This window comes from Rutilus rutilus, assembly GCF_951802725.1.
Source record: "Rutilus rutilus genome assembly, chromosome: 23".
Lineage (NCBI taxonomy): Eukaryota > Metazoa > Chordata > Actinopteri > Cypriniformes > Leuciscidae > Rutilus > Rutilus rutilus.
Window position 1 is genome coordinate 15,151,016 of NC_140233.1, and position 18,189 is coordinate 15,169,204.

The 18,189-nt window shown below is 35.9% G+C and overlaps 1 protein-coding gene across 1 annotated transcript; it reads right to left on the reverse strand.

The window, feature by feature from the left end:
- Positions 1-401: 401 nt before the first annotated feature.
- Positions 402-13,820, reverse strand: gnaia (guanine nucleotide binding protein (G protein), alpha inhibiting activity polypeptide a). The gene is made up of 9 exons (XM_084397857.1): positions 13,278-13,820; positions 7,332-7,374; positions 4,378-4,519; positions 4,089-4,246; positions 2,633-2,761; positions 2,241-2,370; positions 1,985-2,138; positions 1,526-1,733; positions 402-1,442 (listed from the first exon to the last, which is right to left on the reverse strand). The coding sequence occupies exons 1-8, from the start codon at positions 13,393-13,395 to the stop codon at positions 1,543-1,545; spliced, it is 1,065 nt and encodes a 354-aa protein (XP_084253983.1). The 5' UTR covers positions 13,396-13,820; the 3' UTR covers positions 402-1,442; positions 1,526-1,542.
- Between the last annotated feature and the right edge of the window lie 4,369 nt (positions 13,821-18,189).

An 18,189-nucleotide genomic window follows, 5' to 3' on the forward strand; every position in this document is an offset into this window, starting at 1 on the left:
ATATATATATATAGTGGAAAGGTGGCTTTACAGACTTCCAGTATTTATTGAAATGCTATGAAGGACAGAGAATAAAATGTTTTAATCTGTAAACTCGTTCCTATTCAAATCATTCAAATAATTTTCCAGCCTGTTATACCATGCCAACTAAAGGCCAGTGAGAAACACACTTCTGCCTTGTCTTGTCTTGGCCACAAGAGTGCAGTGTGCATCAGTGTTTCAACAAGCTACTGTGTTTTCCTATGGGGGAAATATTCATTTATGGATCTCTCATACACTTCAAAAACCTATTTAAAGCAAAAGCACTCTTACAAATGTGTTTTTGGGTTAATATAAAGAGGAGAATTAATGGACTATTCTCATTTTAAAAGTGAAAAGAAAAACTCTTCAAACCAGAAGTCTTATTTCAGTATGCCGCTATTTCAACAGCGTTTTTATTAGCAAAATAGTGGATATTAGTCAACATTTGTTCCCATCCAATAAGAACCTACATTTAAGGGATGTGTAGTTTAAAAACCATTTAATTGATCGCGTTACTATCAGAAAAGACGTTTGTGCTCCTACTGAAGGCTTCTACGAAACATTACATTTCTAACAGGTTGTCAAATCATTTGTTACGTAACATGGGTGTGTGGACCTAGTGCAAAAATGAAAAGTGTTACAGGAATTCTAAGGAGAAATTCTTTGGTCCCTTAATGTATTCAAAAGTGGTTCCCTTAGATCAGTAAAAATGCCTATTAATGAAAAATGCTGACCTTTTGCGGAGTTCTCCATTAAAACAGTTCATGATTTGCAGGTGCAGAGGAACCAATTCATCAGCAAACTTCAGGGCTCACCACAGTTTTTCCATCATTCCAATCACAGGCAAATCTGACATAACATGCACACACTGTGCTGGTAATGACGGCTGTTCTCAGATAAGATATTCTGACTCACCATTTACAATTTACAGCTCTGAGATCACCCACAGGTGTTTGGTCTTAAAAATATCTAGCTTTCAATGGTCTAGACTACTACTGAACAGATAACAGCCGTGTGGATAAATATCAACTGGCTCATATTTAACTTGGTTGAAGAGGGGGAGGAAAGCACTGCAACATTAACTGCAAGGCACATGACCTTAATATTCAGAGTAGAGACAGAAAAATGTTCCCAAAAACCCTTTGAATGAAAAATACCCTTTAAAAAAGACCTGTTAAGTCAACGTCTAAAAACTGTGAAAAATTCCAGCAACAATTACAGTTGTACAAATATTTTACACAAAACGCTTTTTTTTTTTCTTCCTAAAACGCCCTTAAAAAAACAAAAACAAAAAAAAACAAAATGCTCAGAGAACATAAATATAAAGTTAAGTAACGCATTCAACATTCAAGGTTCATGGTTGACCTTCCTCCTAACTCTGGTTCTACCCAAAGGTTTCACGTCAGGCCACTCGCGTCACACTGCGGAAGTAAACGTTGGATGGATAAATATACAGTTTTACCAAAATCATAATGAACTCATTGAAATTCCTGTGTCTGCTCACCAGTGAGATGGCTCGTTTTAGAAGAGCCCACAGTCCTTAAGGTTGTTTTTGATGATGACGTCAGTGACGGCGTCAAAGACGAACTGCACGTTCTTGGTATCGGTGGCGCAGGTGAAGTGGGAGTAGATCTCTTTGGTGTCCTTCCTCTTATTCAGGTCCTCAAACTGGCACTGAATGTAAGCAGCCGCGTCCTCATACGTGCTGGATCCTTCAAGAGAGTTTCACACAATTAAAATGGAGAAATGCCAATGAGACAGAAAAGATCATTTATACATTATATTTTAAAATATTAGAAAAAGAGAGTGAGACAGAAAGCACATTAAAATTACATAATTTATATTTTTTTCTAATATTATAGAAATGGAATCATTAATTTTCTATCACATTAAATATTCTAGAAAAAAATATTTATAAATGATATTTCTAATAAATTAATAAATAGGATTAAGCTATTCATACCAGTATACTCTGGGAAACAAATAGTAAGTGGGCTTTTTTTGATCTTATCGTCAAACAGATCCTTTTTGTTGAGAAACAGGATGATGGAGGTGTCCGTGAACCACTTGTTGTTGCAGATGCTGTCAAACAGCTTCATGCTCTCATGCATTCGGTTCTACAAGACAAGAAACCAAGCATTGTTTGAGATGAACTTTAAAAAGGCAAAGTTTCTGTTTCGTGATGCTGACACCGAAAGAGATCTTGTTTGAGCGCTCACCATTTCCTCATCTTCAGCCAGGACGAGGTCGTAGTCGCTGAGAGACACGCAGAAGATGATGGCGGTCACTCCCTCAAAGCAGTGGATCCATTTCTTCCTCTCGGACCTCTGGCCGCCCACATCAAACATTCTGAAAGTAGAGGAGATGTGGGTGGTGAGATGCACTCTGAGATAGTCACACTGAACACACAATGATATTTTCAAGGAACTGTGGTACATAATTAAAAGGTTTAGTCAGACAAACTCAAACAAAGACTACTATAAAAAGTGAAGCACATGCATGCCCATATCAGACGAGTCAAACGCCGGCAACACTCTCAGGTACTGCACGTTTCAGAAAACATGGATTTTATCATTGTTTCGGCGTGTGCAGTTACAATGGCAATACTCACTTGAAGTGAAGGTCCTTGAAAGTGAAGTGTGTCTCCACAATACCAGTAGTCTTCACCCTGGTCCTCAGGACATCCTGCTGAGTTGGGACATAGGAAGAACTGGATATTCTGTCTAGGTCATTCAGGTAACTATAGAGAGAAAATACAGATTGATTATTATTGTTATACAAAAATCAGTTATTCAAAATCTACTTAATGACTTAAAGGTGAAAAGTCTTTAATTGAAAAAAATAGCTGATTTCACAGAAAAGTGTAAATACTATAGTGCCTTTGCTTGGTTTGAGTATCCTAACCATCCAATTATAGTAAAACTGGCATAGTGCAAGTTTGAGGCGGTCCTATCTCTTTGTCTGCCCAATGACAGACTTGTTTAGGAAACCTGTTTGAAAATGGTCATTATTTTTCATCAGCCTGGAGTAATCAGGGTTCCTACACATTTTCCACTTCAAAATTCCATACTTTTCCAGACATATCTGTAGATTTTTGACCATATTTAACATAAGAGGTTCAATAACATAAATGGCATTACATTTGGTATATAGTACAGTCATCTGTAACTATTCTTAGGTTGTTTTTACTGGTTTTCTTGAAGTTATGCGCTTACATGATGAGCAGAAACCTAAAATGCTTTATATTCACCTCTGACACGTCGGTTTGATGTTGACTGATCAGCAAACAGAAAAGTACAGTCTGCTTTAGATGATCATTTGCTCCTTTATCTGTTGCTGGTTTGAGTTTTAGATATTCCTAATTTTATATTTTAGAAAACTGAATAATAGGGGCAATAGTCTGGAAACACAAACTTTTCCATACTCATCCAGACCTGGAAATTGCTTAAAATTACATTCTTTTCCAAACTCCGTAAGAACCCTGAGTAATGATGCTGAAAATTCCATTTCCAAAAATAAATTCCATTTTAAAATATATTCAAATGCAAATTAGTTATTTTAAGTTGTAATACAGTTTCATGATACTGTTTTTACTGTAATTTTGATCAAATAAATGCAGCCTACGAGACTTCTTTTGACCAACCCTAAACTTCTGAATGGTAGAGTTAAATTCATTCAAAATGGTTTATCTTTTTAGCCAATGGGCAGACACATCGCATTTTTTATTATTCCATAGAATTGTCTACTGTAAAGATGTCTTTTTCATCTGGGTTGTATGCAAAAGGAAAGGGTTTACTGCATGCTTCACAAAAATGCAAATTTGTCCTGTGTTCTCAAAGTTTGCATAAGGCATATTTGAATCATGGGCCATAATGGATGGAATAATGTCAATAATAACTCGGCTCAATGTAATAGAAATGTCCGCACGCAGTACACGAGTCAATGACGTGGTCAGTGGCCACAATGGAAATGGAGCAGCATTATGTGGGGAGCGCAAAGGTCATTATGTGGGAAATTGGCAGTGCAGGGCAGAAAATAAACCAAAAAACTAAGAAAGGTAAACTCACTATGAGGCAGAGTCATTGAGCTGGTACTCTCTGGAGCGACTGAAACAAGCCTGCACGCCTCCATCCTTCCACAGCCGCTGGATGATTCCAGCCAGCTCGCTTGTCATGTATCCCTCATCTGCAGAGCCGGCCAGAACAAACAGCTGCCTAGCATCATCCTGAAAGAGAGCCAATCAAATGCATCGTTCTCTCGATTTCCTTTTGACCCTTTATCATTACATAAATAAGAGGCCTGGAATATGTTTGGTAGGCATTCAACCCCACTTTACTTTATAACAACAGCACTTACAGCCCGCCCAGCATCCGCAAAGTCAATCTTCAGGCGGCCCATGGCTCTTATGATGGCGATGATGGACTGGATAGTGTTGCTGTAGACCACGGCTCTGTACTGTTTGCACTCTTCCTCTGAGTAGCCTGCTTCATGGATGATTCTGTGGGAGAAAGACAATGCCATTAATTGAAGTAATAAAGCTAATAGTCCACCCATTCCTGGATGAAGAGGTAGGAAGCGTTCTGCTGAACACCCATTAAAAGTGCAGATATATCATTATATTTTCCCTATAGAGTGCTGCATGGATGATGCATTTTTGTTGGCTAAAACCCAGAAGCAAGTTATCATTTTAGTACTTGCAGTTTCATCATACCCATCAGTGGGATTTTTGGTTAAATGCCTGAAAAAAGGTGTATGGCTACCAAGCTCAAGATATTTTCACGTTTGATCGTATATAGGGCTGGGCGCTAAAACGATAATGATAATTATCGCAATATAACTTCTCAAAGCGATGAGAGTTCGATAAAAGTTCGATATAATGTTTATGCGTCAAATGCGGATAGAAACCGTGCTGCTCATTTGAACCGCGCCACAGACCATTTATCCGCTCAGCTCAAAGTTCAAACGGCTATAGCGGTTACGTTTACTCGCTGATCGATCGGTGTCAGTCACACGACCACTAAACAGCACTGTGAGATCCAGTGAGAGAAGCGCTTAAATTCAACGAAGAACACAATGTCTCTGAGACTTAAACTACAGTAGTTCAGCATTTGAAGTGGATCAAAAAAAGTGAATCAAAGTTGTCCTAAGACAAGAATGGATATTGTTCAAAAATCATGTATAACTTTGAATGATCCACTTCAAATGTTGACTACTGTAGTTTAAAGTCAGGTGAAACAGCGCTGACAAACAGGAGAAACTGTGCGCAACGACAGTCAGAAGGCTTTTCAATCTAAAAATCGCCATAATTTACCATGGATTTACTGTAGTAACAATAACAGCACCATGGTATTGTGACAGAAATGTGGGATATTCATTTAGAATATTATCATTTTATTAATGTAGGAGGAATAATGTAATAAAATTACAGCATTTTGTGATTAAGATATAGCATTTGTGCACTTAGACTAAATGCATTTAGGCTACTGTTTTCATACAAATACCATAGAAACCAAATAGTTACATTTTACCATGGTAGTGAGGTGTAATATGCGTGGTTTTAACTGTAGTTATGATCCAATGCATGATACTATGAGACCAATGGTTAATTTTAATAAAACGGTTGTTTCCATTTTTACAGATATTACCGTTTTTGTTAATGAACAAAATTTACATCTGCATCCTAACCCAAGCTACTCCTACTGTCAAATGTGCATTTCTCAGAAATAAAACATGTAATATTAATATTGCAGCCTGCACTGCAAACTGTGCTGAAGATACGCATCAAAGTCAGGCAACACAAACCCGTTTCATGACTTGAAACAATCACCCGTTAGCACATGTGGAAACAAAAAAATTATTAATTTCAACTGATATGAAAAAATGTATTGATAATTTTTTGGCCATATTGCCCAGCCCAAATCTTATAACATAAAATACATCTGTAATACTTCATTTTCTTTTTCAAAGCTTTTACTTGTCAATAATCCACTTTCATAGCCTCATTGTGTTAATAATCTCGCTCTTGCAAACTATTCTAAATCAAAGTTTCAGGTAAAATGTTTTTCAAATAAAGACTGAAAAAGTTGCTGAAGGTTTAAAGGCAGCTGTAGCAGAACCATCTTTTGTTATGCTGGCTACAAGCCTCTCTACAAGCATTTATGTGTGTATTTATATTGTTTGTGGAAGGCGTAGGACCATAAAATGTTTGTCCAACGATGCATTTGAATGCAATGATACAATCTCCTACCTGCCTGTCAACATATGCATTATGCTCTTTAAGTTATGTTCATTATTACTGTAATGTTATGTGCTTTGAGACATGAGGTAGTTTAACACCATCTCTCGTCTCGTGACGCTTTGTAAACTCTGCTGTGTGCGTTCATGTGTTTTGAAGGAGATGTGGTTTGGAGACGCTCTGAAGGGAGGGTGGGACCTCATGCTTTCAAAGCTAGCTTGCTATTGCTAGCTGCTCTGAAAATTGCCAACCCTAAGGCCGGCTACACACTTGCTGCGTGCTGTTGCGTGTCAGCTGCATTGCGTTTTCTATGTCTTTGCACACCCGAAACGTGTCTGACGCGGCGTGATTCGACGTGTCTGATTTGGATCACCCTTGTTCGACATATGAGTTGTTGTGGAAGGCCTATACTTCATGTTAAACAAATATATAGCCTACTGATACAGCAAAGAAAACGTCGGCAGTATTGATGGCAAAATAGCCTACAGAATATTTCGTTCTGTATTGACAGGTGCAATATTTGAAAATCGATTATTATTATTTTATTGTTTTTATTATTATATTGACATTAAAAACGGACACGCCACGCAGCCAGTGTGTAGCCGGCCTAACTTTAAGGTGGTGACAATGCAACCGTGATGTAGTTTATTAACTATCCAAAACTTTTTACTTCTGAATTGTATTTAGGCTTCAAAGTGCATCAAAGTTGTGTTCATGTGAAGATTATCATGAACAAAACGTGTAAGAATCACAAACAGTCTTTTGTTGGACAGTTTATTTTCTGCAATAATCCAAAAGTAGTAAATTCTATTGGGTTTTTGTTGAGGGAACTAGACTGGTAACAAAATACGTCATCACTGCACCAATCTAATGCTTAATTCTAGTGGCTCTGAGTATGTTTAAAATGCTTAAACGGTTATAATAGTCTGACAAATGCAGGGAAGTCCCTTAAGCCATAATCGGATGATTATGTAATGCACATTTAATTTAAATAAACACTGCTATCAGCGTTACTTCCAAATGTTATGAAACTAGTATGACATATTATGAGGAGACATTTGGGGGTGAAACTTACTTCATCTGTTTGACAATTGTACTCTTCCCAGATTCACCAGCCCCTGTGAGAGAGAAAGAGAGTGTGTTAGCCAGATGGACACACACCCAAACATTCCAGATCTATCCCTGCTCCATAAAAGAGTATGAGGATCTGACTCTAAACGATCAAGCATTTGTGGCTTCTGCCAGCTCAGCAAAAGTACTTGTTGTCAGTATCAGATCGAGCGGGCAAAAATCTTATTTCCTTTGATTTCGCCACAAGTAATAACTGGGTGGGGAGAAGACCTTATCAACTTAAACCTTGAAAGGAAAAAAGATTGTTGTGTTGCATCCTTACTATTTACATGATGAAAACAAGTGATCTAAAAAAAACAAAAGGGAAGTGGGAAAACTGATGTCATGTGAAATGGCCCAAAACAACAAAACAGTCAGTGAAGCCTTAATTTATACTCATTACGTGGATATTTCACTCCCCTGTAATGTTAACAAGAGTAATAAAACCAACCGGCTTCAAGAATCACCAGTGATGTGAGGAAGTGTGTAGGTGTTAATCTTAATGGATTAATTAAAAGTCACCTCACCGTAATGGGATTAGAGACGGACTTTTTTCTAAACAGATTAGCTATCTGTCCAGATAAGCATGTCGGCGCAGGTTTGATTGCGGGTGACAGACAGCAAATATAAAGCTTAAAAACAGTTAACTAAAGTTTCAAACTGGGGTTCAGGGAATCCCAGGAGGCCACAAGAGGGTCCACAGAAAATATGTAAGGAAAAAAGGTCGATTTTAGGCCTGTCAACTGTGTTAATAAATAATGTTGATGTATTTAATACATTATTAATAGACTTTTAAAAACAAAGGTTTGGGGTAGGTAAGATTTTCACATGTTTATGTAGTTCTTATGCTCAAGATCTGATCAAAAATACAGTAAAAATAGTAATAGTGAAATACCATTATTATTATTTGTATTATTTTAATATATTTTATAATGTAATTTATTCCTGTCATGACAAAGCTGAATTTTCAGCATCATTACTCCAGTCTTCAGCGTCACATGATCCTACAGAAATTATTATCAATGTTGAAAACAGATGTGCTGCTTAATATTTTTATGGAAATTGGGATACTTTAAGGATTCTTTGAATAGAAAACTCAAACATTTATTTAAAATGGAAATCTGTTGAAACATTAGAAATATCTTTACTGTCAATTAAATTGATAAATGTAATGCATCCTTGCTGAATAAAAGTATTAGGCTACTTTTCGTTCCAAAAAAAACTGTTTTTTGTGAAGAAAATAAATAAAACATTAGTTTTCATGTGTTCATCTCTAAAATGGGGTCTTCAGATTTCTATACGCAAATAAATGCAAGTCTTTATATGTAAATACTCCCTGAAATCAAAATATATAAATATATAATTTTTATAATTAAAATGACTCCATTTCAGAATAAGGCTAGCTGGTATATGGTCAGGAAAATCTAAATTCTCCCATACAGCTCTTCAGTGAGACTCGAGTTCATCCGTACACTGAGCGAACATTTTAATTAACCATCACAGTTGTGGTTGAGGACGTCCCTGCGGGAGGACGTCTCTTTCTCTCAGTCCCAGAGCACAAACATAGCAATTAGGCCACATCAGCATCTCTCACACTGATTCAACCCTACTGCGAGGAGACCGAACACGGAGCGCGGTTTTTACCCCAGAGACCCCCACAAAACTCCCACACGAGTTGATGAGAGGCTTGTGGTTCTTTATCTTCATCCACACTATTAATCGTACTCAAACAAAGGTCGCAATGTTTCCTGAGAAGCAAATATTGAAGTGTTCAACAGATAGATAAGGAACAGTTCCAGCATGTCAAACATATTATTTATCGGGGTTTTTTGATAGTTGACAATAGACTGCTGGTGAAATTTCTCAGAAATTTTGCAATTGTAACCCCATATCATCAACAAGACAGCGGACACATTTGTGAAATCTCTCAGAAATTTAGCCTACAAATTGTTTCACTGTCAAATGTGTAGCGATGTATGAAGCACCGCTCACACAACCGTTTGCCAATGTGGTGAATTTATGTGAATAACTTGAATCAGATGTAAAATCTGCATGGGGAAATGCTTCACCCTTACACTAAATTACAGATCATACTTTTAGATGAAAACTGATGCTGGAAAACTGATTGATTGGGCAGGCCAAACTACTTGCTATGGCTGCACAATATATAGTTTTAGCATCGATATCATGATGTGCGCATACACAAATCACATCGCAGGATGTGCGATGTCAAGTATAGGGATCGTAGTTGATCCATACGGACCAGGAACACCCGTTTGAAATGCATGCGATTCTCAAGTTAACTGCAAAGTTTAACCATCAAAGAATGAAGTTTATCATTTGCATGCGTTTTAGTTTTTGTCCGTTTAAATATTCAAGCGATTTTAAACCATTAGTGCACAAGACGACACGAAAAATAACTCAATTCAAAACTTGCGTGCCATTTTCTGTGCAATTGAATTGCAAAATTGAATTTTGAACACCAAATTCTGTTCTCTTCCGCATCTATTTGTGCTTGAACAGACACATGCATGCAAAATTGTCAAAATGCCCACCTCTTTAATATCCTCCTAAACAGTCGCTTATGGCTTACGTGACTAAACAATGGAGAGAAAAAAATGTATGCGCATCATTATATTGGATCCGTGCATTCGGTCTTAAAGTGACAACAGCCTAATATTCCTGCTGCTGTCGGTTTAAATGTTAATCAAACAACAAAATATGAAGAGAGAATCACTTTTGTAACTTTAACAAAATTATATTTAATTTATACAGCGAAGACTACGCAGTGTTATTTTAAATGTGATTCATTTCAGTGCCTGAATACTTTTAGAATTGCCTGAAAAACAAATAACTATTTATCTTTGTTCTGTTGTATTTATCTATTTATGTAATACGTTTATTTTCTATGCAGATTCACTCCCCTGCAAAATCACCCACATCCTTCTAGAATGATTAAATATTTCCAAACAGAACTATTAAAGTCATCTGATTAAATATCTCCAAATAGAGCTATTAAAGTCATCTGATTAATTTGTTTTTATGTTTTATTAATACATTGTAATCACAGAAAAACTAAATATTGCAATGTCATTTTTTTTTCAATATCATGCAGCCCACATTGTCAACTTAAGGCATTGCTACTTGGTTGTTAGGGTGTTCTGGGCGGTTAATTGAGCCAATAGTAGTATGATTAAGTCTTGTCTTACTACTATTCAATTAAGTCTGTATGATATTCTGGTCTTTACTTCAATTCAAGTCATTGTAGGTTCAAAATTTTGAGTTCAAACCTTTTTAGTTCACAAACCAGTAAGACTTAATTTTCGAAATACAAATGAAGATATTTTAAATTAAATCTGAAAGATTTCTGTCCCTCCATTGACAGTCCACTCAATTACCATTTACCAAAGAGATTGTAAAACTAATCCATATGATTGAGCAGATTTAGGCTTTTATTCACATATAAACATTGATCAGCGAACATAAACAAGCTCAACCGCACTTGCTTGATGCATAAGAACAAACCTCATTGGTTCTTCTTGCGGAAACTCAATCGTGCTGCGTAACACACTAATGAACCTCATTGGTTCTCGCATGTCAAGCAAACATGCTTGATCTTCCGTTTAGCACAACTGTTGTTTGAGTTGATGAATGTTCATATGTGAATAAAAGCCTAAATTCGATCCGGTCATCATTTAAAAAAGCGATTGTGTCTCTTCAGAAAATTCTGACTAAACCGCTCCATTCAAATGGATTAGTTTTACAATTTCTTTATGACATTTTTGAAGCATCAAAGTGGTAGTTGAGTAGCTATCAATGGAGGGACAGAAATCTCTCAGATTTCATCAAAAAGATCTTCATTTGTGTTCCGACTTCCGAAGATGAACGAAAGCCTTACAGGTTTGGAACGACATGAGAGTGAGTAAATGACAGAATTTTAATTTTTGGGTCTGATAATACTGATAACAGCTTTATTCTAAGATGCATCATTCCAAGTTTCTGGTGCCACATAGTGAACTTGACTTCCAAAGCACTGGTTTCACCTTTTGTTTGGTCTCCTGCGGCTGCGTTTATGGTGCTGTAATTTGAACCGGCTCCTCGGTTCCTGGGCAACCAACAACACTGCCTGAGACGCACATCAACATGCTCGAAACCGTGAAGCAGTGCTCATCTTAACAGAACTATTACATTTTGATATGCACGTGTGGCACTCACTGACTTTTGCGAAAAATTCCTCAAACAACCACCCGTGAAAGTGTTCTCAGTTCTCAGCAGTGAATTTATTCTTAGTAACAACCCTGGCAGTCACCATTTGTCCCCTTCTATAGTCTAAACAGGAAGTCGAGCCTGTTTTACAGCAGGCGTAAGCGACATATGCTGTAGATCCGCAACGCCAAAAAGCAAACAAACCCAAGAACACAGCACACAGAGGGCGTATGATGATGATTCAGCACATAGGGAGAATCCAGTTAACTTCGTAATTAGATGTCAATTCCCTAAAGTTTGATGGTGTTAAGGGCAGGTTTTATGTCCTCTAACAATTTACACTGCAAGTAGAGACCAATGGGAAAGTGGTTTGTACAAAAACGGCAAATCTAAGTGAAATTTTGACCATTATCACTTGTAAGAGGAAAAAACAGGGGAAACTGACAACTTTCCAGCTTTTCAAAATGAATAAAACTGCGTGTAAACAGCACCAAGTGCTGCTCTTCACAGAGTGTGTGGCATTTTCTCTGAAACAAATATTATGTTTAAGCTGCACACACCCTCAATAATCATGAGACACGCAAATGTTTAAATCACCACAAGCTAATAAATAGTTCGGCTTCATTACTTAATGCCCCGAAAAATCCTTGCACACAAATACTGGAAAAATACAGAAGCAACATATGCAAAACAGGAATCGGAAACTGAAAAACAAGTGGCCTCTATGTAAATCGCAATGAATTTACAAGTCTACTGCTAAGGTAATAGAAAGAAAACTGTGAACTAGCCTATACATACATTTTATATGCAGCAACTTGCGTGAAATTGAAGGAATTTACATGTGAATATTTTGTTACAGCCCAAAGCAAATTCTAAGACTGTAAGGGATTGTTTGAGTATTATTATAAAATAATAATAATACATTCTAAGGGGGAAAAGCATGGTCTAAATGCAAAATCAACTCAAAAGAACATTATCTGCTATTTTAGTATTTCTTTAAATCTACTCTAGAGTGTTTAAGAGCATGTTGTTTGAAAACCTATTTAAATAATAGGTCAAATATATACCATTCGTTCAGGTTTAAGAGTTTCCAGACTCGTACGATGTCTGAGAGACCACCAGGACCACTTTTTAAGCCCATCTAGCATCATCCACTCCAGTTTACTCCAAGCACCCAGCAGGACCCTCCATATGCACAAGCTCATTTATCATAATTGGATGAGGATCAGGATAATCTATCAGATCCATCTCAGTAAATCAGGCAGTGGGGATTAAATTAGATTAAACTAGTCTTTTGTTGGCTGGATTAGCCGAGAACCGTTTGCGTCTAACTGGCCATTTTTGCGAATATGCAAACCAGCACTTTGAAGAAGTCAAGGCCCAAACTAAAGAAAAGCAGCCACATAAAAAAAAAAAAAAGTACGCAATTATCTAATCTCTAATGTATAGACATGTAAATTACACTATTTAAACATAATGTTTAATGATTCGAGAATGTGAGTGGATTAGCTTCAAATGCTAGCCGAGACACCAACGCGGCAACTATGGCCAGAAAAGTTTCCAGCGTCCATAAATATGCACTTGACTGTTTTATTCTCGCCTCATATTTTAAGTAAATGTTCATTCAAATGCTAAAGTAGCTTATATTTGCTGTTTAGTGATATTTACAGGGCTTTAATTTCCACTAGCGGAGCGGCTAACTCACCCAGCAGCAGCAGCTTGACCTCTCGCGACGCTTTCTCTCCATCATCCCGCAGGTTTTTGTCAATCATTTTACTCCTCTCCTGGGCGCTCTTGTCGTCCGAGCTCAGGGTGCACCCCATCTTTTTGGAGTTTAAAACGCTTTCAAACGATATAAGAAGTCGAAGCAGCGAAAAAAATGGAGGAAAGAAAGAAATATCATGCACAAGTGGTTCAAAAGAGGGAGACACCCCGACTTCTCACGCCCAACTCTTTCACACACGCGCACAGCCTTTTAAAACTGGAGTTTTCCAGGAGCTGGAGTTTCTAAAGTTGAAAAAAAATAAAAACGGAGGGTGTCAGTTATCAATCGAATGCCTTGACGGCCATGGTTGATTAAAAATAAAGTGAAAATTCAATCATTTATGCCTAGCCTCACGCTCGGCTTCTCGCACTGCTGTTAAAGTGTCGAAAAGATCGACGGAGTTTCCTGTTTCTTTTCATACATAAATCCCCCCTCCACGGCGGCGCGCCCGGAGAGCGCGCTCCCGCACACATGCGCGCACGCAAAGGGTGCGCGCATATTGATCCAAGTACTTCTGATGTCAGAAAAATTCGAAGATAAAAACACTTTTAATTATTTTATACAATTTCTGAAAATCTTAATACTATTTAAAAACCCTTATTCGTAATGTTTTATTTTATTTATATATAGGTTTAAAATGTATTTACAGTATTTACATATAATTATTTATTATTTACAATAATGGTATATTATTTAACACATTTTCTGAAAAGCCTAATATGCTTTAATAATATTTTGTGTTTATTTGTCATTATATTGATATACAAATATATTATATTATATTATATTATATTATATTATATTGTCATTTTATTTACATTATTATATGTTATTATTTATATTTTAATAGTATATATGAAATTTCAGCATTTTAATTATTTGTAATTTTATTTACAATTTTAAAAAAGCTTATGTATTTACATTATTTATATATAAATAATAATATTTTTTATAATTTATCTAAAGCCACTTTAAAATACTTATTTATAATATTTATTTGTAACTGTTTCTCAATTTATCACCATCATTTATATATTAATAATTATATATAATTTAATTAAATGTCTGAAAAGCTCATTCTTTAATAATACTTAATATTCATAACATTTCATTGTGTTTTTGACATTATTTATATATTAATAAATGTGTGTGTGTGTGTGTGTGTGTGTGTGTGTGTGGGTCCTCCAAGAAAGGCAAGGGAGGCAGTGTCTCCTCAAAAAAACTGGATGAGAAAATTATCGATATTTCAAAGATAAAACAAGCAAATGTTACAAAATGTGACATTTTTCTAGAGAAACACTGTTCAACATTGACACCCGCAGGTAAAGTTACCGCTTCTCTCTGGCCTCCCCTAAGCCCATTGACTTTTAACAGACTCCAGAAGCGTGCGGTGGGTTTAATCATAATGAATGGGGGGAAAGTCACGTGATGCCTCCATCGCGATATGATTGGATATGATAGGCTTTGATTGGATATGATTGGGTCGTGCGATAAATCCCGCCTCTTGTTTTTTTTGCGTGTTCTCGAATCGGCCTGAATGAAGACGATGATGGCGTTTAATGGGAAGACTAATTAAAAAGTAAGTAAACAGCTCAGCCACTTATATTGTCTTGTTCTGTCATGCCAAAAAAACAGTTTCAACTGAATTACAGCCAATATCATAATTACTAATGCAATAAAATGCCATTAGTACACTCATGACAAACAAATGGGGGATTTAACAATAACATATCCCTTTAGCTAATATCCTCACAATAGTGTGTCAAATGTGTATTGTAGAATATTTGTTCAGAACATAAAGTATGTCATTTTTTACATTAGTGTCTGCATAAGGCATAGGTTGGTGAATATGAATAATTTATGGAGGAAATGGCTCCATTTGGTGAGATGAATGAGGCCACATCTGGTTGGTCAGGTCACGGGTCTAACCATATTCAAATAGATTCAGATTTAGGAGATTTTCTTACAGGTGGCACAAGACCATACAGAAAATCAAAAGATGAGCTCATACATAAGCTTTTGAAATATTATCATAACTAGCCTTATTATTTTACATACTATTTAAATTACAAATGTCATGAGTATGCAAACCATATAGCAAGTTCCACCCCATATCCGTGACTAGTGTATTTTCCTAAAGAACCACAATGGAAGAAAAGGCACACTCAAGCCGTTTAAAATGAGAGTAATCATCATGGCGACTGAACATTCATTACACTGATTTATAGTGTCAATCATTGTTAGGACTTTAGAATATATAGTTTAGGTTTATTTCATCTGTGCAACTTGAATTACACACAATTTTAGGCAAAAACACACAAAAAAAACCCCCCACTAAAACATTGTCAGACGGTCCCTGGAAAAGTCATTACTTTTGTAGGCCCACCAAGACTTTACATGTATCTTATAGGGTTATTTATCTGAAAACATGGAGGTATAAACTGATGATGCAGGCAAGATTACTTTTTATATAAATGTATTAATCCAAGTCTATGAATGTATTATTAATACAATCAATTTAAATTATTTTTTAAAGAATAAAGTGACAATCATAAACACACTTTGCATGAATGTGTGCATGCATCCTAGTCCTAGTCCTTTATGTCTTTGAATTAAATAATAAACTAGTTATATTAAAATGAAAAAGGGACAAATCACATATTTTGCACTGGAAAAGGCAGGGTGCAGTAATCTAGTATGCATGCGTCTTTATGTTATAAAGTGGTGAGATGAGACAACAGGGATAATTGTTCTTTCTCCAGCGTACTAGTGAGACTTGCTATGCTTAGGGACTGATTGCTTGCTGTGCTACTGGAATAGAGACACTGCTGAAACAGGACCTGGGAGGATAAGTGTGCGTAAGTGTGTGTTTGTGATAACATCTAAGGTGCGTTATGGGCTTTCTTATCTTTGGAATCTATTTTATTTAAATTAATTATAAAAAATATAGACTAAGGCAAGCTTCATGGGCATTTTTTTTAAGGATTGAGCTGATTTACCTTTGTTCATATGTGTCAGAAAGAGAAAGAGATTTACAGTAATTGAGTAATACAGTAATATTATTTTAGATGGCAGACACACTGAAAAAATGACGATCAATAAGTTAGGACAGCACATGTTTTTACATTGCTTTAACTCATCAAAATAAGTTAAGCAATTTTCAACTTTTTTTATACGTTCTACAAGATTCAACTCATTCTTTAAGTCAGTTTAATGTAATTTAAGTTGAAATGACTTAAACATCCAAGTTGATTGTACTTAAAAAATGTACAGTGTTGCAGTGAGTATTCAGTGTTACCTGCTCAGCAGTGCCACTAAGTGGCTGTACAATGCAACAGCATGGATTACTGTTCAAACAGAGAAAAAAAAAGAAAAAAAACAGAAACAAAGGGAACTAATTTATTCAGACATGATTTGAATAAACCTTCTACTTGATATTCTTGATATTCTTGACATTTATGGTCACTAAATAAAACAAAACTTTATTATTAAAATAAAAAGTATGTACTGCCCAGTGCCCACTACACACAAGTATTTCAGCAACAATGTCAGGAGGACAGTAGCTTAGTAAGTTAATGTCTTCCAATGGTCTGGTGGCAGGACATTTATTAACAGGACCTAAGACTGGCTTTTGTCTTTTGGTACTTGTGATGAGATGTTTGACAGCAAAAGTTTCCACTGGGCAGCTGGCACTGCTCACAGCAGCCTGAACCCGGACAATTCTATTGAAAACTACACGTCTATCAAAGAGAAAAGGACAGTTCTGTGGAAGGGCTTCATTGTGGACTCCATAAATAAACAGATAGATAGATAGATAGATAGATAGATAGATAGATAGATAGATAGAATATACTGCTAAACATAATGAAATATATTACATAATGCATTTCCATATATAGGAAACTACTGCTTATATTTTTCATTATACTGTAATATATACATGGCCATGTATGGCTATATATTGATACATACAAAAATATTTAGAAATGAAGACAAAAATATCATTACATGTAATATTCATAAAGTTTTATTCTTTATTGTGTACATATATTGCGCATATTGTGCATAAGTTGTGATTTATAAAAACAAACTTGACGGGAAGATGCACCTGCACGCAAACTCTGACCCATGCGTACGAACGTTTTGGAGATGGAGCAGTTTGGCGACACCGATGGTGAGCTGGAGTTAAGTGTCTTTTTGGTCACTTTTAGACAGAAAATCTAAAGAAAATTAAACATATACAGAAAGATAATACAAATATAATTTCTCTCACCAAGCCTGTCACTTGAAGCAAATATCCATCCCTTCTTAAATGTCCGCGTCAGCGAGCACGTTGGGCCGTTTAGTGAAACTGACGCAAATAACAGTTTAAATAAATAAAATAATGATTTTAACTATGTTTTACTTCTGATATAAACATTTAGATTAAATATTCCATTCAAATTAATGGAGTTAAACACTTAAACATGAAATCATTACTGAGAAGTTACAACATTTTTTTATATTCAAATTCAGTCAATAGAAATATTTGTTGTGGATGCAATGTTTTTGAACACTTTTCCCGTGGCGTGCTGTTTTAATGCTTTAACCACAGAGATAATTGCTTATCATGATAATACCAGATTGTCTGAGAAAATAGTTTCGTGCAAATAATGGCCAAGGCCTATCTGTTTCCATTAAAAATATAAATCAATTAAAAATACAATTCGGCCAGTGGAAAAGATTGAGAAAAACTTTCTCTGAAATGTATTTTATACACTATTTGATTTATATATTCAAAAACAAGGCAAGGATAGGCAACTACATGATTTCTAATAATGTAATGTGCCTTGTATGTTAAACGTTATCACGT

Coding starts and splice junctions, on each gene's coding strand:
- gnaia (XM_084397857.1), bottom strand. CDS start 13,395: ATGGGGTGCACCCTGAGCTCGGACGACAAGAGCGCCCAGGAGAGGAGT. Junction 7,375..13,277: donor GGTCAAGCTGCTGCTGCTGG/GTGAGTTAGCCG, acceptor TCTCTCTCACAG/GGGCTGGTGAATCTGGGAAG. Junction 2,139..2,240: donor TGGCTGAAGATGAGGAAATG/GTGAGCGCTCAA, acceptor CTTGTCTTGTAG/AACCGAATGCATGAGAGCAT.